The 21,716-nt window shown below is 36.6% G+C and overlaps 2 protein-coding genes across 2 annotated transcripts in view; both read right to left on the bottom strand.

The window, feature by feature from the left end:
- Positions 1 to 21,716, bottom strand: part of LOC140163300 (uncharacterized) — a 113,201-nt gene that overhangs the window by 3,212 nt on the left and 88,273 nt on the right. The window lies entirely within an intron of this gene.
- Positions 686 to 21,378, bottom strand: LOC140162080 (uncharacterized). Its single transcript, XM_072185370.1, has 21 exons — positions 21,307 to 21,378; positions 20,520 to 20,633; positions 17,979 to 18,095; positions 17,513 to 17,653; positions 16,755 to 16,865; positions 16,001 to 16,087; positions 15,755 to 15,868; positions 15,430 to 15,540; positions 14,818 to 14,865; positions 14,355 to 14,468; positions 13,852 to 13,962; positions 12,376 to 12,432; positions 10,618 to 10,731; positions 9,660 to 9,770; positions 9,239 to 9,283; positions 8,671 to 8,790; positions 7,646 to 7,756; positions 7,076 to 7,174; positions 5,634 to 5,744; positions 1,774 to 1,884; positions 686 to 767 (listed from the first exon to the last, which is right to left on the bottom strand). Exons 1-21 carry the CDS (start codon positions 21,317 to 21,319, stop codon positions 730 to 732), a joined length of 1,998 nt encoding a protein of 665 aa, XP_072041471.1. The 5' UTR covers positions 21,320 to 21,378; the 3' UTR covers positions 686 to 729.

The raw sequence follows: 21,716 nt of genomic DNA on the forward strand, positions 1-21,716 counted from the left end.
CGACTGTGGTGCGAGAGGTTGCGGGTTCGAACCCTGGTGGTGCCTAGTAGGGCCTACGCTCACGTGGAAAATTTGAGTTAGATTGAAATTCCCCTGGACAAGGAACTCACTGCTAATTTGTCTCGTTGTAACCCTTACGAAACTCGGGGAGCTGATCCTGGTTGCGATGGATATTTGTGGAATGTATAGGGTGTGCGCTCTTGAAGCAGCAAAGTCCCTGATTTGTTGTTTAATGGTTTGTGGAATGATGTGGGGCCGTAGTGGTCAGCGTCAACCTGTAAAGTGTGCTGAGGCTTGTGGATCAACGTCTAGGCGTTGTGCCTGTGCGTAGCGCACTATAAATCACTTGCGCTTTTTTTTTAACATGGATCGGCAACCAAACTCCTATGTGGCAACGCGCGGAATTGAACAAGGGCCGCAGTTAATTGTGAGAAGTTTAATTTTTAGTTCTTCAAGTTGATAATACTACATTTGTTCAGTCTCACGTGAACTATATACTTTCGTACTGCCTGCAATGGGTCCCAGTTTGGGAAAATATCACCAAAGATCCAATTTCTTGAGGAGATAGATAAAAATACATAAAGGGTCCATTTAAAGTGGAAAGTAAATTAAAATGCACACCCAGTATATTATCCCGATTTACCTCCCTACGTCATCGAACCTTTGCTTTGTTCTCCAAAGCAAACTATTTTGTACAGAATATTATCTGTATGTGACTTTCAGGTCTCATCAGAAAGTTTGGAATAGTAACTTACTTGCTACCGGACCTGTAGTGAAAAGAAATAAGAGTATAAATTTCCGTTATTAGAAAAGGCATCTAAAGAGTCGTCTTTACAGCAATGAAGAAAAAGAAACAGAAGAAGAAGAAGAAGTTAGATAAAAAAAAGAAGAAGATAGAGAAGAGGAAGAAGAAGAATATGAAGAAGAAGAAGAAGAAGAAGATATAAAGGAGAAGAATAATCTATAAATGCACGATATCATTTTAATTCATCATAATAATGTTAAAGCTATATTTCTCCACTCGTTTATTTTTCACTCTCTACAGATTTATTTTTCACTCTCTACAAGGCATTATCGCAGATTCAGTCGGGCTTTGTGAAAAATATTTTGATTTCATTATCAAAATAAATATTCGTCAAAAAGTGTCAAGTGATATGTAATAAATAAAGCAATAATGACCCTGCGTCATATACTAGGGTACCCAAAAAGGTGGTGTTGTTACATTTTGATGTGCAGCTTGGATTTCAAAACACTGTCGCTTGAGTATTCCATCACTTAGGATATTCAATTAAGTCTTAAATTGAGGCTAATTTATTCTACATTACTCATGTTTTTATCCTGTTTTAAAATAATTTTTAATTATTTTCTTATGGCGTTTGGCATAACATGTGCCAAGGGTGGTTGTGGATGAGGGGGAGGTGGATTAGGGGGAGGGATTCATATCGTAAATTTGATCTAAAACCCCCATTAAAAATTTGAATCTAGTAAAAAAATGTCTAAATAACTCCCAGACATCTAAACCAAGTATATAAATACAGAAGGTCAGAATGATTGTAAAGTGGCAAAAAATATGTGGGGTTAAATCCCACCTACTTTGTGATTGTTTTTGCCCGCACTTTCTCATTTAAAAAAAATATATATGTCAAAATGCTCAGGAGGATGAACCACTTCAAATGAGACTTGTAGGTAAAATGTTTGAAACATTTCATTTATACTATGTAGCACAAAAGTACCCCAGTTTGTGACACAGGACCTACTATAAAACCAACTTACAATTTGCCTCATCGGAGTTGTCGCCACAATTATCCACACCATCGCATAGCAGTACAGGATCAATACACCTTAAGTTATCACATCGGACGTCACCTACTCGTAGACATGGACCTAGATTTATAAAATAAGCATTATTTTACATTGCATGTGATGATTTACATGAGTATTACGTGATCTTAGCATCCTCTTTTTATGATATTTTTCAGTAGATATCCACTAAAAAGGCTTATTCGCAAAATTTCAGTTGGTGTACCAGAACGTAATTCAAATGTCACGATATTGTTGCTAAATGAATTAATCTGCAAGAAATGTTTTGTAAATAAACAAATTAAACATTATGTAGCCAGAATTTTCCAGTGGTATAAAAATCTCAATTATTTTTGAGAAAAGTGGGGATGATGCTGTGGATCACGAAATGCCCTTTTAAAACATAACATAGTGAATTTGACAAAGTGCCAAGCATTGATTGGTCTGTTTGTTACATTCGTATTTCGCATGACTTTTTCTTGATTAGCGAACAATGGATCATATATAACATATCTACCAAAAAAAACGTTGACAACGTTAAGAAATCAACAAGTTTAAAAAACCCACCTCGGCTCACTTTTGAAACTTGGTCCCACATTTGTAAAAGGTACTGATTTAAACTTTATCATATTGATATAAATCCAAAACATTTCCAGAAGTGTTATGTATCTTTAATGTGTAGATGCGATATTAATTTGAAGGCTTTCTGGCACGACCTGAAAAGTTATTATCTTGTTCTTGCATGGTAAGCCAATATCCTTCTCCGTCTTTTGGTAGATTTCTTTTTTTTTTATGAATGTAGCCAAGCAGCTCCAAGCTTGGGAAGTCATCAGGTTACGAAGTGCTCCATAAAACGAATAAAACGAAAAATAGATGTTTGAAGTTGCTATTCTTGATTCATGACAATAAATAATTAAACAAAACTTTATCAGTCGTTTATTTTTTTTATTTGCTCGTCATGCGTGACTGTAATGTTAAGAGGCGTACACAATGATCAATATACATTTTAATATACTTTAATTATTCAAGGCAACGTAAATATGTAAAGAAAATGTAAATATGAACAACACACCCAATATTGACAATGCCAGAGAGACACAGAGAGTAAGTCCGATTTAGGCCTACTTCAAGTCGGAACTGGTAAATGCGCATAAGCGTCTAAATGCCCCGACAAGGCAAGATAATCGTGTTTTAATGTTTGTGGTTCTTTGTAGCCCTGCGGGGCAATCTACTTGGCTATCCGAATTTCGCGGTTTGTGGTTCTTTGTAGCTCTTCGGGGCAACCTAGTTGGATATTCCTATTAAGCGTCGGTTGTCGACGGTCTTTCGTGGTTTGTGGCTTTCATCAAGCCTTGCCATCTATCGGGAGCTAATTTATAGTTTAAGCTTGTTGGATATCCATATTTCGTGGTGTGTTGGATATCAATATTGAGCGACAGCTGTTGTTGTTGATCTTTCGCGGTTTGTGGTCTTAATTTGTTGGGTATCCATATTTCGCGGTTTTGTGGTTCTTTTTATTCGATAGGCCTGCGGGCAATCTAGTTGGATATCTACATTTCGCGGTTTGTGGTTCTTTGTAGCCCTGCGGGGCAATTTAGTTGGATGTCCCTATTAAGCGGCGGTTATCAGCGATCTTTCGTGGTTTGTGGTTTTAATTTCCCTCATCAAGCCCTGCCTTCTATCGGGAGCTAATTTATAGTTTAAGCTTGTTGGATATCCATATTTCGTGGTTTGTGGTTCTTTGAAGCACTGTGGGGGCAATAGTTTTCGCGGTTTGTGGTTCTAGTTGGAGATCAATATTGAGCGGCAGTTGTTGGCGATCTTTTGCGTTTGAAGTCTTAATTTGTTAGATATCCATATTTTGCGGTTTGTGGTTCTTTATAATCGATAGGCCTGCGGGCAATCTGGTTGGATATCCAAATTTCGTGGTTTGTGGTTCTTTGTATCACTGCGGGGCAATCTAGTTGGATATCCCTATTAAGCGATGGTTGTCGGCGGTCTTTCGCGGTTTGTGATTTTAATTTCTCTTTAAACCCTGCCCTCTATCGGGAGCTTAATTTATAGTTTAAGCTTGTTGGGTATCCATATTCCGTGGTGTTATGATTATTTGTAGCCTTACGGGGCAATCTAGTTGGATATCCAAATTTCGCGGTTTGTGGTTCTCAATATCAATATTCTGCGGCAGTTGTTGGCGATCTTTCGCGGTTTGTGATTTTAATTTGTGACAATTTATAATATTTATTCCAAATATAATTTCAGTCTGAGCTGTGAACAGAGCTACGGAAAATCTGTTTTAAATGACGAAGATGTCATGGTAGTCAGGCATGGTGAAAGCATCTGGATGGTGAAAGTAGGCCCTAGGCCTAAATGTGAATAACAAATCAAACATGTTTGTTCGATGAAAAAAATACTACTGATATAATATCACAATAGGGATGGATATTCGAAATGGTGTTATTCTTGATTTATGACAATAAATTGGTTAATAAAACATTTAAAAAAAAGTGGTGGGAAGTTTCGAACTTGAGCAAAAATTCATAAATGGATTAGAAGTCCATGGTCTTAACCGCTTCGCCACAGGAACGTCCCGATATAACGAGGTGTGAAAGTGGAGTATTTATTAATATGAATGTATGCTGTGGTCCGGAAATAATAAAATAATTGTGAAAAACTTGATTTGTTGGCGAATGGGATCCAGAATTTGTATGTAGGGTATCCAGGAAAATGCTAGCGTATATTTGAAAGTGAATCTGAAAAAGTAGTGCAACAGTGACAGCCATGTATGGCTGTAGCAGTGTCGAAAGATTGTAGATATCAGTATGATTAGCTATGATTTGCCACTAATTTTGGCTATGAAATACCGCGTGAAATAAAGCAAGAATGTTTGTTTATTATGAAAAAATCGGATTGACTGTAAGATTGGTGAAATCTTTTTGAAATAATGAGTTATTAAAATATGACACTTTGGACAGTAAATAAGATTTAGCATGGTTTTAGATATATTTTGTACCCCACAAAAAATATCATAGAACAATATCGTTTTGTTCCGTGTAAATATAGTCTCGCGGTGCATCTGTTTATTCTTCTTTATCAGTCGGGTTTTTAAAACTTGCTGGTCATGCTACCGCGTGACACTAATTATAATTTTTGACGTATTGATAATATATAGTTGCGTTATATACTTGAAAGGGCAATCGATTATCAATACCATTGGTATAAGTTAAGCTAGCTGCACTCTGAGAGTGGTAGTTAACAAGTCACCGAAGTGACAGCGTTTTTTAATTGATGATATTTTTTTCTCAAATTTTCGAATTAAAACATCATTGCAGCAATTAATTGTCCATTGTTTTATTATATCTGATGCACTCAAACGGTTTATGCAGGATAATTACTTCGCATTCTGGCGAGAATTGGTCGATTGAGGACTTGGTGATCAAAGTATGGTCAAATTTCGAAATATTTGATGATCTCAAATGATAACTTCGAGTAAAATTGTCTTCTGATATCCTGATCATTTTTAATAATTTCCCCAACGCAATTGAGGATTGATTGCGGTTTCCTCGATACATTGGGGTTTTGATTAGACGCCTCGCCTCGCCTAAACCCCTTGAGAACTACCTGCCGATTGGCCAAAAAGAAGTTTCATTATCAATCGGACCAAGCAGCATCATTGTTAGAAAAATTTCACCACGCAAAAAATTGGGGTGAATTATTTGCAAAGCTCCATTCTGATTGGTGATTAAAGTGAAAACATCATGAAATTGACCAATCAGAAGCAATGTTAGATCGGCAGGTAATATAAGCGCTATTTTAGAACCTGAAATTAAACTCACAATCCATTTCATCTTTCAACGTTTCCATGCAATCTATTAATGAATCACAAACAAGGTATTTGTCAATACATTCTCCAAATGAACAGGCAAATTCATCTGCATCACATCCATCTGAAAGAAAAGAAAAACAAATGAAATGTCGGGGTGTCTGAAAAAAATATATTTAAATACACAGGACTCCTCTCTACGCCATATATAAACTCGCCCAGCCCCACTTCTCTAAAATGAAAAAAAAGGGAAATTGAGTTTGAACTCATGACGCAGACCCGGCCGCAGGTAGCCGCTATTATGGATACGGAATTCTAGCGCCTTAGACCATTCGCCCACCTAAGCCATCTTGACAATTGAACATTCAAATACCGCGTGACAAGCAAAGACATAAAACGTACCATATTTTGGAATTTTATCTGCTTAAAAACATTAATGTGTATCACAACGCTAAATTGTTGATAATTGCGTGTTTCTACATCGATCATGTCGATTTTAATTCACGGGCAGCACGTTGATAGGTCTATAGAGCCTACCATTTTTCTTTCTATTCTAGACATTCTGGGGTTCCATTTATATAAAAAGTCAACGTTAGACCCATAAATTTAAGATTAGATTACTATAGAACATAACAGTAATCTTTGACGGGGTCTTATGTAATTTGTACATAGATCATTCACCATTTTTTCGATCTTCATTTTCACTAAATTGAAAAAAAATATTCTGGCGGATATAAAATTAAAATAAAATACTCTGTCTCCAAAATGACATCAACTGTACCACGAATGCGTATCAAGAATCGTTATATATGACATGCAGTTAATATTCATATATTCTTTTATGCATTGGATGCTTTAGATTTTACACAAAATATTTCACTGGAACCCTCCCATCCGGCTATTTCAAAAGGCAATCAGGCTTCCGTAGCATGTGCAATAAATAAGCATTAAAATATTTCTTATTCTAAACTCGTTCTAGGTAGAAACACTTGGAATTTGGCGAACGCATCTCTGATTTAAATAATAAAACAATGAGATGGTAGCTGTCAAGTTAGCTTAATCGATAAGGCGTTCGACTATGGTGCTAGAGGTTGCGGGTTCGAACCCTGGCGGTGCATAGTACGCTCTCGTGGTAAAATTGAGTTAGCTTGAAATTCCCCTGGACAAGAAACTTTCTGCTAAATGTCTCGTTGTTACCCGTACGAAACCTCGGGAGCTGATCCTGGTTGCGAAGATTATTTGTGGAATGTATAGCGTGTGCGCTCTTGTAGCAGCAAAGTCCCTGAATTGTTGTTGTTAATTGGTTTATGGATTGATGTGGGGCCGTAGTGGTCAGCGACAACCTGTAAAATGTGCTGAGGCCTGTGGATCAACGTCTATGCGTTGTACCTTTGCGTAGCGCACTATAAATCACTGCGCTTTAGATATCACATGATTAGAATACGATCAAAGTACCTGATTCAGTTGTTGATTCTACTGTGCTAGATGATTCTGTTGTCATGGGCTCAGTTGTGAATGATTCTGTTGTAGTTTCTATTATCATTGTGGTTGGACCTTAGAAATAGAAACAAGAAACAAACAAAAATAAACCAATAATAGTTTAAGATGATTACACAGGTTAAAAACATTATACAATTGATTTCTCCGCTGATTTGTTTTTGATTTAGAGACTCGACCGATTTTCATATTCCAGAGTAGTCCATATCCAATGATATCATAAAATGCGATGAAAATCAAACACCTGAGCGCAAGAAGACCGTAAGTCCACTTGGCCCCTCAACATGTATACACTTAAGTTGCGTATAGTTTCGTATAGTTTGGTAATGCTTTATACATGTTCAGGGGCCAAAACAAATCTTTCACAACCTTTCATGATGTTCTCACCCTGGAACATGTATTAAACATATTATAAAACCCTAAGAAACTATACGTAACTTTAGTGTATACATGTTGAGGGGCCACGTGGACTTACGGCCTTCTTGCTCTCAGGTCTTCATTTTAAACATAAAAAGATAGTAATCTTACAGTTTGTCTCATCTGAGTTGTCCATGCAATCATCTTTCCCGTCACATATCTTCTCAGGATGAATACAACGTGCGTTAGGACACCGCATATCGGTCTCTCGTGGACACGGACCTGTATATGATATAAGTTATAGTAAGTTTGGACACATTACAAGATTATCTGGAATGAACATGAACATGATGAAGTAGTATTTTGCAACTGACAGTATACAATATTTTAGATACATTTGTCATATCGAGGGGTCATTGACACAAAGACGTAACTCCATTTTGGTCATTCTCAGATAAATGAGTTTAGAGATAATGGTACATTGACATTATACACTAGGCACAAAAAGAAACTCGTCATTTATAGTCATCCTTGCTGTTCAAAAACCTGATAATTTTGGATTATTCTGAAATATACATTTTGTTAGTTGGACTTCGCGTTCTCATGTGACATTCTGTTTGTGAAACTCGAGCAAGAATTGACCAAGATATGCGCCTCCAAATCCTCAAGCCCCAAAATGAAAAGTTGCAATTTTAATGATTGTGCCTGTTACATTGTGTGTTTTACTGATTGGCCCTAGGTGCTTGTATGCAATACAACGAAGCGTTCCCATTGAAAATCGTTGAAATTGCAACTTTTGATTTGGGGCTTGAAGCTTTGGGGGCGCAGGCGCATATCTTGGTCAATTCTTGTTTGATTTAAACGAACAGAATGTCAAATGAGAAACCAAAGTCCAATTAACAAAGTTTATATTTCAGAACAATCCAAAATTATCAGGTTGTTGTACAGCAAGGATGACTATAAATGACGAGTTTCTTTTTGTGCCTGGTGTATGTCGTTAAGTCTATGTTTCACTGGCCATTGATTTCAATCGGGTGCTAAATAGAGTTATTTATATGTGTTTATTGGAATGTTAGATATCAAAGTCTAATTTCGCAAAAAAAAATGAGACTTTATGACAATGACACATATATCGATATATACACCCCATATAGATTGATTTCAGAAACTTGAACAATTCTTGCTTTTTGACTCACATTCAATTTCGTCCATCTTTGTTTCTTTGCAATCCACAAATGCATCGCAAAAATATTCCTCTAGAATGCATGGTCCCTCCGCTGAACACGGAAGGTAACCTTGACTGCAAAGACCTGAATCTAAAAGAGGCAAAAACAAAAGTGATAAAAAATGCTGGCAGGGAAACTGTATCTCATTTTTTTGGGGAGGAAGAAATTGCAATATTTGATCCGTGTCCTAAATGAGTTCGCTCATATGCAAAAACTGGAGTCCAGTTTAAGTACACAGCCTCTTCCTTTCACCGCATCCCCACTCCTAAATACCCAGATAATATCTTTGATCGACGATTTGCAAAAACGGCTAATTAAATAATTTCCTGCTATGTTGTAATAGAGACTTTGAAAATGCATGAATTCTTTCTCAAATTATTAATGTTACCTTATATTATCGAGGGGCCTGTGACATGTGGGATCCCGACAAAATTATAGGGGTTGCCGTTTGCCGAGCCCCCAGGCTGTTTAATAATTATGTTAGTAGTGTAATGGACTGAAATTACATCAAATATCAGGAAAGTCTCTTTAGGTTTACCTTGCGTGGTAGAAGGTTCTGTCGTGACCATTGGTACGGTTGGACCTAAATAATTAAACAGATATAACTTAACGTACCTATATATAGTATATAAAGTGTAAAATCCTTAATTTAATTTCTCAGTTGTGTTATGCAAAAAGAATTACAGTCCATAAACGTTACAGCCCATATGTCTGTATTATATATATCCTTATCTTAACTTTTCTATTGGGATATTCACAATATTTTTTACGATCAATTATATATAAACATTGTTATTATTTTTTTCATGTTTAGCATTGCCATGATTACCATTCCTTCTTCAGTACAGCTTTAACGAACCTTATGTCGGTACACTTAAGATTGATCAGACAGTACAGCAACTAAGGTCTCATAATATTCTTCACTAGAAACATTCAAACAAAGTGTACAATCATCTTACAGTTTCTCTCATCTGAGTTATCTCCACAGTCGTCATCTCCATTACACACCTGATCAAGAGCCACACATCGTATGTTATCACACCGGAGATCGTCGACTTCTGGACATGGACCTACACGATTGCGAGTAAAGTATATATTTATATTAAAATGATGTCTTATGGGAGTCCACTCAGCAAAAGCTAATATATCAAACTAAACAAATATGCCAAGACGTCAAAAACCTAAAAAAACAACTATTCCAAGACACAGTGTTAAGGGGGGTACTACACCCCTCAATAAATTTGTGTCTATTTTAGCATTTTCTCAAAACTAAACACACACTGGTAAAAAAAGTTATATATATTATTGGGGCAAGGAATCCAATTACTACACTGGAATTTCAGTGACCCAAGGCAAGCGATTCGTTATTTATGATGCGAAATAAGGTACCGCTAGGATGTACCTCATTTCCTATCATATATACGGAACCGCTTGTCTTGAGTCACTGATATTTCAGTGTAGTAATTGGATTCCTTGCCCCAATAATATACATAACTTTTGTTACCAGTGTGTGATTAGTTTTTGAGAAAAATGCAAAAATAGTCACAAATTTACCACAGGGGTGTAGTACCCCCTTAACAGTTCATACCAGGTTTTTTCTAATCTCCCAAAATTAGTGCTGTATTTTCCTGGAATGGGGAGTAGAACTAGAAATAATCATTTAACCCCATGAGAACTACCTACCGATTGGCAAATTTATTATCAATTGGACCAATCAGCAACATTGTTAGAAAAATTTCACCACACAAAAAATTGGGATGAATTATTTGTAAAGCTCCATTCTGATTGGTAATTAAAGCGAAGATATCTCGTAATTGACCAATCAGAGGTTATGTTAGATCAGTACTAGCAGGTAGTACTCAGGGGGTTAAGTAACAAGTATAGAGTGGAGATGACGGGTAAGAACATTTGACTCACATTCAAGTTCATCCATACTTGTTATCTTGCAGTCTACGAACTCATCACACATGAATTTGTTTTCAATACATGGTCCATCAGGTGAACAGGCAAAGTGACCTGCTTCGCATATATCTGGAATGAAGACAGAGATGAGTTTTTGTTACCATAATATAATAGATCATATGCATATTTGTCTCATTACTTTCCTGACATTTGACGCTCTACATGATGCAGTCATGTCTACAGTAGAATTCATCTCGACCTTTGCAGGACTTAAACCCCATTAAAAGCTATTAAACCAAGATAACACTCATTGAAACAGCTCAACTGATTAAATCGGATCTTCTCTGGTTGTGCACAAGTGTCTGTTTTACATGTGCGATATCGCAATAAAGCTGGTATTATAGCTTCAGTTGGGTAACCGATTATAAAGGAAACGAAAGGAAACAATGGTATGTGTACCTTTGTTCACGAAATGAGACAATGGCCTGCTTTTTGTAAACCAGCATTCTTGAAAATGAGCAACATAATGATTGTTGACTTAACACGGTTTGGAAATAATTTCTTCATATTTTTGGTGTTATCTGTCGTTTACATATCCTTCCTAAAACACAAAAGTGCGACCCTCTCCAAACACGTAAATTAGCTAAAAATTTAGGACATGTTACAAAACTATATTTTCTAGAATTTCATAAAATAGTTTAAATGTAGCTTGTACCGTTTTTTGTGGCATCCTTCAGAACGGAGCGGTCCGTTACCAATATAGCTCAAATCTCCATTCAATTAACACGGGGAGTTGGCTAGCTATGAGCTAGCTATGCTTTGCCCTCACTCATATTCTACGAAAGTGCGACCCTTCTGAACATCTAACCTAGCTGTAATTTTAGGTCATGTTAGAGAAATATATTTGCTAGAAGTTTGGAGAATAGTTTAAATATTGGCTGGTTATTTTTCACACAGTGTTAACTAGGCAATGCCCATATACCTATAACATACACTGTTTGTAGAGGTCACGCGTCAATGGTGAGAGCACTGTGTATTGTGTATAGGAAAACGGACAGTAACTGCAGTATGAAATCGATGTATTTACGATGATATCGTGGCAAAATGCATTAGTTGTTACCACAATTGGAGTTGTGCGTACGCCATGGAACGGAAGTTCGGCTTGGATATGTTAAGATATATACTTAACATTTCCTCATTGAACCGGTGGAGTTGATAGCACAATCGATACGACATTAGACTATCACGCAAGAATACCGGATTCAATTCCCGGTGTGGTGGGTTTAGTTTGCTTTTTGCCAGACCAGAATGTATCTCATGCAAACCAATAACGTATTGGCTTGATTATTGTGCAAAATCATTCACATTTCGCTGAAAATGTTCTCGTTGTCTCACATACATGCATACAGTGGACAATATTTGATATTATATGTTAGTTGGAAGACAATCCATATCCTAAACCAATAGGGTTACCGTTACCCCTTTAACCGTGGTATTTTATCCAGTGATAATTAAACATAAAAGACACCGTACGGTCCTTATACAGGCTGTATAAATGATTGGTTCCCATCAGTTTTCAGTGATTATAGACATCACAAGACTGACCAATCAAAATACAACAAAGGAGCTGGCCTTCATTATAGATGCATGTAAATAAGGTCATAAATCCTGGGCATTTCAAGAGGATCCAATTTGCATATTGAAGAAACATGTTTGTCAATAAACACCAAAAAAGGTATCAATCATTTTGATAAAGTCTGTAACATTATGTACCTTGCGCTGTTGTCGTGGGTGATTCTGTTGTAGCCTCCGGGATCATTGTGGTTGGACCTAATTAAAAGTACAATGTAAAACGAATATTATGTGGATACTGTGTGTAGGCAACATAAGACTTAAAAAACTCAGTTCAGTTCAGTTCAGTTTTATATAGAAAAAAAAACATTTTGTAATACATTAGTAACAATGCAATGCCAAATAATTTACAATTGAGATACTAATATTAATATTAAAAAATAATACTTTAATAATGTGGTATGAGAGATGTGGATGCCACAGAAACGCAAAGCGTGTAGAGTTGTGGCACCCATTTGATGGTTACAGACAAGTCTATAGCTTAAATACAATATTCAATATTTTATAAGGTTACAAATTATATGAATGCCATAGACAGACAACATAAAGTCCGAAAAATCAATGAAGCATAAAATGCGAACTAAAGCAGCGCATGTAAATCCATCATGCAGGAGAAAGCACTTTAAACATCATTGTGTAAATATCCATTGATGAGGTTTTGTTTGAATGGGTTTTTTTAATACTGTAGGAGACGGGGTGAGTTTAAGGGATTGGTCAAGATCATTCCAGAGGAGGGCACCATGTGTTTTGATGGTGTTGCTAGCAAAAACCGTATTAAATAATTGGATGTGAAAGTCTTTAGAATGTCTGGTATCGTGTGTATGGATGTCGTCATTAGTAGTAAAGAAGTTGTCGTAGAGGTCATTTGGTAGCATTTTGTGATGAAATTTATGCATAAAAAATGCTGTGATTTGAATATGTATGGTATATACTGCGCCAAAAAAGTATCCTGACACATCATGATTTCAAAACTGAACCATATTGGGGTAAATTTGTTTTTTTAATAGATGCACTATTTAATCCTGCACATTATAACACCACATTGCATCCAATGTGACCTCAAGAAGTAAAGTTACAAGCAATTGAATAGACGAAAGTCAAGTTTTAAAAGTGACAAACTGGCCTATGGTACAAAAAGATTCCAAGTAGCGCTACAAAGAGACAACAATACATCATAAAGGTGGCTTAATTTGAATGTGCCATCAACTCTGTTCATAGATTGGGTGCCCGCCTCCGGATCCAGATAGATTGATCTCTGGAGATGAGTGTGGTACTTCAATCAATACCAACAGGAAGTTAGTGTCAACTAGTAACAACTCAAGCAAAAGAGCAGACATTAGCTCTTGAAACTTTCCATAGAGTAAGTGTCAATTGGGCTTGTAAAGAAAAATGTTTGATTAACGAAATACTACTAGTAATTTTAAATACCTTTTTGGAACTATTAAGTTCAACCCAGAATGTACGTATTTAAATGGAGTGTGCTTGAGTTGCCCCTTTCTTTCTCTTCACTCTAACTTTTTTCTTTCAGTTGTACATGTTAATTTCCCGTTACTGATACATATGTAAATAGTTTACTTTCTATCTACAACTTATGGAAAATAAAGTAAGCAGTCTTACAATTGGTCTCATCAGAGTTATCACCGCAATCATCGATGTCATCACATATCAGGTCAGGATCAATACATCGTATATTAGCACATCGGAATTCGCCTACCGTTGGGCATGGACCTGTGATAGGTTTACATAAAATGTTGTGGTAATAAAGGGTTTGTGAATTGTAGTTTACTTCACCGTCTAGATTAGCTACAGATTATCTATTAAAAACTATTGTGAATGAACAATGAATGAAGTCCACTCAGGAGTCCAGGTAAATTTGGTGCAGGTTTTAAACTGCACTCACGAGGTTATTTTTCCCAGATAGTTTCCGAACTAGCTAAGTGTTTAGTGGTGCGTAAGTTACTGAAATCAGTACTTCTTGTAGATGTTTCTCTTATCTCCGCAAACATATAATACTGCGGGAGATAGTTCTTATCTTTACGATGTGTGGATACAATCATGTTATTCTTCATACCAAATTACTGCTTTCTACTAATATTTTGGCAACCGAAAACCTTACTCACAGTCTCTCTCATCCTCCACTGTCTCTGTGCAATCTATAAGTTCATCACACCTGAATCTGTTTTTAAGGCATGGTCCAATATCTGAACAGGCAAAATAACCGTCCTCACATTGACCTAGAAAATAATAGATAATAATAGTATATATTTGGAACAGTGTTCTTTTGAAGGTCAGATGACTATTACAATGCACTATACAGCATCATAAGGCACGACATCTTATCAGGACCTATAGTGCTATCGGTGGCCTGATAGTTACCGATGATTCTTTCTATCGTACCCTGATCATTACAAAGTGCTTTCCATTTTTATTTGAATAAACGATAACACTATGCAAATGTTAATTATTATGCTTGATGCAATTTTTACATCGACTAAATGAGTCATCGGAACCGAACAGCGCTACAGAACCAACCATATACGACATGGTGCATAACGTACATCAGTACAAGTATTTGTTATTTACCTGAGTCAGTGGTCATCGGCAATTCTGTTGTGACCATCGTTGTTGGACCTTAGAAATAAAAATGTGTCAAAAGGCTTCATATTATTACAATAATAAACATGGCAAACAATTAGTGTTTACACTATTTACTATATAATAGAGGAATTACATCAATATAATTATATTATATTATGTGTATCATTTCTTTTTAAAATCAATAACTATATCACCAAAATATAGCCTAATCAAAGCGTATTATGGAACATTTAAAACTGATCGAATATACGTAGTTTTCATAATAAATATGATGGTTGTACTTCATACTATTTCTCAACTTTCAAAGTACATTGTAATATAAATATCTTATTGTTTAAGTTAACATGACTTATTTCAAAATGCCTTTTTCAACTTACACTTCTTACCAGAGTAAGCAAAGCAATACACACCAGCAAGCTTTGTCTAATAAAGTTGCATGGGAATTTAAAGGACTCTTTTCAATGTAGCTCCAATGAAAATTAACATGAACACCCCCTTTGTCTCACTATTATTCATAAACATGCATTGTCAAATACTTTTATTTACTTTTGCAACTAAATTTGTGCAATTATTGAACAAAATGTACAACAATCTTACAATTGGTTTCATCCGAGTTGTCGCCACAATCATTTTCTCCGTCACATATGAGATCAGGAGCAATACAACGTATGTTATCACACCGCATATGGCCTTCTTTTGGACACGCACCTGTATGGATTGAAGTATAGTTCAGTTGTACATCACATCATCACGAATTTTATTTGTTTATTTTTAATAATAATAGTAGATTTTCACCCGTTTCGGAATTGCTCCTAATACGTGTTTCCTAATCACAATCATGCTATATTACAGTTAAATTTAGAACTTAAAATTATAATCAATGTATCCCGGCAATGCATCCGCAACTGTTAATTTGACTCACAGTCAATTTCATCTTTCTTTGTCAAAGGGCAATCTGGAACTCCATCACATTCAAACCTCTTTTCAATACATGGACCCTCATATGAACAGGCAAAAAATTCTTCTAGACAGAGATCTGAAAAAAAATTAAAAACAAAGAAAAAGTATCAAATCTAAAGAATTTAAGAGTAAATAAGCAACCAGTAAACCATTACATTAAGCAAACATACATCAGAAGGCGCCATATATTATTTAATTGTGTACCTACCTGTCTTAGTTGTCATCAATTCTATTGTCGTAGATGAATCAGTGGTGAATAGTTCCTCTGGTGTTGTGAGTGCTTCTGTTGTTGGACCTAAATCAGGGAACAATCACAACAAGTCAACGAATCATAAAACCAGAGAAGTATGTCAATGATATACGTGTATTAAGCGCTACGTTGTTTTAGTTCTCTGCTCTAAATTAATTAAGCATATCAATTATTTTAAAGTCAGGGCCAAAACCCCAACTTCTATTGACGACACCTTAGCACATGGAATCAGTGATCAATTCATGGCAAAATGTCTAGAACATATTCAATAGCCAACCTCAAAGTACATAATCAGTATTGCATAACAACTGATATACGCCTTTCGGAGAACGAGAATGACGAGTAATTTCTGGAAACGCCGCTCGTTTTGCTAGCGTCAACGCACAAATGTCTATAATTATTACCAATAACAAAAATGTTACGAGCTGTAGCGTATGTAAGAGACTATTCTTATTAATCGTAAATCGGACGATTTCACACCACTCTCGAAGATGATCCTAAAAAATTCCAAGGAAGTACGTCTTTCACGGAGAGTTCAATATCTATCTATTGGTAGCCTACCCATCTAGCCTATGTACCAATTGGTAACCTACCTACCGTACATATTTTGTCTACCACCATCATGGTTTCATAAATCGCTGCTCCCTCTAATTCATGTGCACTAGCACTATAATATCTAATGGTATAGAAATTAAATATAACAAAATCTTACAATTTTCTTCGTCAGAGTTGTCTTTACAGTTATCTTCCCCATTACATATGAAGTCAGGAGGAATACATCGAGTGTTAGCACACCGCCAGTCACCTTCCCTTGGACATGTACCTTTGTGGATAAGATAAGATATATTAAATAATAATATGCCCGAGCAACATGCCCCTGTAAATGCCATTTATATGACTGACTTACTTGACTTAACTGCGCAAGACGTTGTGTCCCTTTGCCCCCTGCCGAGAAAGCCTCCTCAATTCAGTTCTTTCTGTTGCTTGTGCCTTTGCTTCATGTGGGGACATTCCCAAGTCCCTCTGAATTTGGTCCTTCAATTTGGTGGACGACCAAATACCGCATCTGTGGTACCTCAGGAACTTCTGAACCCACACTGTTACTCTCTCGGATCTACAGTCTGTTGTATTTGGTTAAGAACCATCCTACAGAATACTTTTCCGGGATTGACAGGAGGGTAATAGTTCTGTAGTTGTCTGGGTCAAGTTTGTTGCCCTTTTTGTACACAGGGGTTATCAGACCTTTACTTCAGCCCAGGGGGTGTTGATGCTCTTCAACAACATTTGTTTCATTTCCATTTTATTTATACACGGAAAAGCCCAGATCAGCCCTTGAGCCAAATATGGCCGACCAAATCCTGGCCATGACTTGGCTCGTTGGATTCGTCTATACTCCAGCGGAGGTTTCTGCACGGTGTCGGAAGATGATGATGAATACAAGTACAACTGAAAGAGAATTCAAATACTCACAATTCAATTCATCCGTCATCGTATCTTTACAATCTATTGCAGCATCACATCGTTGTCTTTCTTCAATGCATGGTCCCTCGGGTGAACAGGCAATATCACCTGGATCACATGGATTTGTTGAAGCCGTTGGTGTGGTTGGACCTAAAAATGTAAATATAGCGAGTGAAGTGAAATAATACCATAATTTTTTTTTTATATAAATGTGTATCTTTTGTTGGGAGTGAAATTGTACAGAATAATGCACGCGTACTGAGACCCGCAGGGGAGTGGATTAACACGCATCAACATGTCAGTTCAAGTTTACATTTCATACACGAGAAATTTTTTTTTGGTTATTACAAAATTGGGTACAATTTCCGAATAGGGTACAACTTGCTGGAAACGAAATGTAGAAAAACATAAAAATTTATAATGTGTTCATATTTATCATGAGTGGCGATTGAAGCATATTTAATAATAATCTTACAATTTGCTTCATCGGAGTTATCCCCGCGACGGCAATCGTCATTCCCGTCACATACTTGGTCACGTGTAATACATCGCGTGTTAGCACATCGGAAATCGTCTTCGTTTGGACATGGACCTGCATTAGTTTTAGAAGAATATACGAATTAGATGGTTATATCAACATAGAATCGACTACTCCTGATTGCTTAGAAATAAAATATTTTTGTGGTTAAAATTTATAGATTAAATTATTTTCATATTTTGCGAAATGAAACATAGCCAATCCTAATCCTTCAGTTGAAACAAACTCCCGGAACTAACTGGCAATAAATATTAAAATACTAAAAATTTAGCCAACTATGGAAATAAGGGCCAAATATTATGTGCAGTCACGCAATACAAATACGTATGACACAATTCTAAGCATTGAGAATCTTAAAGAAGGATTTCGTGATCCTAGCATCCTCGTTTTATGACATTTTCAGTAGATATCCACGAAAAAAGATTATTCCCAAAATGTCAGTTGATTCCGCGAGTTATGCATGATTATGATGTGTATTACACGGCTCCATAGGCCAGTGTTGTAATTTCGTTCTGGTATACCAGAACGAAATTCTAATTTGACGATATTTTTGCTAAACAAATTGATCTGCAAGAATTTTTTACGTTTACATTACGTTGGCAGAGGTTTCCAGTGGTATAAACATGTCAACTTTCTTTTAAAGTAAGGGGATGAGGCTGTGGATCACGAAATGTCCTTTTAAGTGACGCTAATGTTTTAGTTGTGCTACTTTTTAATTAAAGGGATCAGTCGGTCATGTTATGTTTTGCCCTATTGTCATTGTTTATGAATTAACAAACATAACTGGTTCATTTACGGTACAAAAAAACCTCTCCGTTATAAAGATATAAAATTAAAATATCTTTAAATTTCCCGGTATGGGGCGGCCATTCTCAACCATTTCTTGACGTCACTACAGCGCATTGAGCCCAGGTCGGGCACAAGTATCGATACAGCCGAGTGGTCAATGCTAGTTTTTCCTATGGAGGTTATCCAATTCAGTCATGTTTGACTTCTAACAAAGGAGTTGGTTCATGTAGTATTCCTCATTCAAAACAATTCAATGCATGACCTCGGAGTTACCTGCATGCAGCGCACTGAATGGTCTATTGTTCTATTGTGTCCGATTTGAGCGCTGACATATTGGAAAATGTTGCCAATCAATATTCATGAGAGTGTACATTCAACGTCCAATTTTCGAAATTGGGTGACTTGTGCTTGGCAGGTGTAAAATACATCTGACTGTGCGTTTTAAATACGTAACGCATAAAGGCATTGACATCATCGAATGGCTGCCTATAGTGCTGTTAGTGTTAGGCCTATGTGTGTGTGGGGGGGGGGGCTGTGTTTAGTTTCTATAATAATTATAATAAGGCCTACATTTATTTGTCATTCCTTTCTTTTCCTTTCTCTGTACTTATTCTTTCCTTGCTAAAGTATCACTCCCTCTTCTTATCTCCCTTCCTTTCTCCATCCCCTCATACTTTTTGTCCCTCTTTCTCTCTTCCTCCAGCCCCTCTCATTCTTCATGTCCCCTCCTCCACCTCTTCCTCCCTCATCCCCTCCCAAGACCTCTCACAAAAGAGCTGCCCCCCCCCCTTCAGTACGCCACTGTTTATGACATTCTCCTTCTTAAATTTGATAAAATAAAATGTCAATTTGTGAAACAACTTTTATATAGGCCTATACCTGTATACTTATTATATGTTACATGTATATGTAGCTATTACCATTATACAGTACTAGACATGCAGATATGGCAGCCTTGATGTGTAATCATTCAGCAAGCGCATTCAATTTATTTAAATGAAGCACCTATAGTCAGTGGGGTGACAACGAACTGCATCAGCGGCTAATGTGTGCCTTTTGTGCTTACGGCTACTCAATCACACCCTTGGGTGGTATGACAACAAAGGGTACTTTTCGTTCCAGTAAGCGCTTTCACGCGACTTTCGTTTGATCACTTATTGACAGTAGCCTGCTAGGTATGCATAACCAACAATTAACAATGAGAGAACCTTCTTAAACCTCGTTGACTTGGGGATGATTTTAAATGAACGCCAATTATGACTGTTTGATATTTATTTGCAGCAATGTGGAAAAAGAGACACATGTAAAAACGTAAAAAGCTATAATTTTGTTGAAGGAGCAACGTTTAACAAACCATAACCCCGCTTCTGGATATCGTTTGAAGTCAAATGATATACCATTTTTAAGTTTATGATGTTTATTTTTAAACACGAAATAAAACAAAATTGACCGGGGAGGAATTTACGGCTCATTCGCCGTGAACGGTCACATACGTGATGAAATGGGGCTATATTATATTTTACATCTAAATTGACAAGTAAACCGACCAAGTTAGGTATCAAAACAATAATTGTGCACGTTTCTACTTTGCTAAAACATTCAATGTGTTCATCATAATATAATTTCTGCAAGTAATGCAGCATTTCAAAATGGTAAAGGAACTTTTGGGACACCCTGTATTTGACTCACAATCCATTTCATCTTTCTTTGTTCCAGGACAATCTATAAATGAATCGCAGACAAAGCTCATCTCAAGACATGGACCTTCACGTGAACAAGGAAAATAACCCTCGTCACAAGGACCTGAAAAGAAATACAGAAAGGGAGAGAGATACAAATTATACTAAAAGTTCAAAGAGAATTCACTCATTGCACGGATCCGCATCTTGCTACCAAAACTAGGTCCTCCCTGCAAACACATGCGCAATTTTTTTTTCAACTTTTCTAGCAATGGTCCAGAAGGTTTTTGGAAAGCGTGCGCGGTAATTAAAGCACGCGTTTGACAAGAGTTCGCACACGCAACACGCACTTTGCGGATAGAATCTCGTTTTGAGATGACCGTGCGATCGGCGAAGAGTATAGGTATATAGTACATATTAGGGTGGTACTATACCCCTTGATAAATTTGTGACTATTTTTGTATAATAACACACTATATATTATAGGGTCAAGGAATCCAGTTACTACACTGGATTTTCAGTGACTCCAGACAAGCGGTATGTATTTATGATAAGCAAAGAGGTATCACTAGAATGTACCTCATTTCTTAACATATATAATGAACCACTTGTCTTGAATCACTGAAATTTCAGCGTGGTAACTGCATTCTTTCTCCTATAATATACATAACTTTTGTTACCAGTGTGTAGTTATTTTTTGAGAAAAATGCAAAATTAGTCACAAAATTTATCAGTAGTACCACCTAAATAAGACATATTATTAATAAGACATTGGTCCTTTCAAAAGGACTGCGTACCTGCAGTTGTCATTTGACGTGTGGTAGGTGATATCGTAGAAGGTGATGCAGTAGTCGGAGCAACTGTGGTAGTTGGACCTAAATTGACAAAAGAAAGGTTAAGCTAGCACAAGATGCATGTTATTGTGGCTATGTAATCTTTAAACATATGAAAAGTTGATTTCATTGGCAATTTTATTAGATTGAATTAAGAATTTCAGTTTTCCAACGGGCTACTTAGAACTGTTTATTTGACCCATTAGAGTACCCCGTTCCAGGTAAGGGTCGATACGCCGTTGGTCCCATGTACGGAGAGCAATTTATAAAATAAGTAGAAATAGACCATTACTATAGATAATCGGTGTTTTGTTGAGGTATGGTGAGCATGTTAGTCGCTCGGAAGGCGAGACCCCAAAGGGGCAGGGGGCGGA

This window comes from Amphiura filiformis, chromosome 10, assembly GCF_039555335.1.
Source record: "Amphiura filiformis chromosome 10, Afil_fr2py, whole genome shotgun sequence".
NCBI lineage: Eukaryota > Metazoa > Echinodermata > Ophiuroidea > Amphilepidida > Amphiuridae > Amphiura > Amphiura filiformis.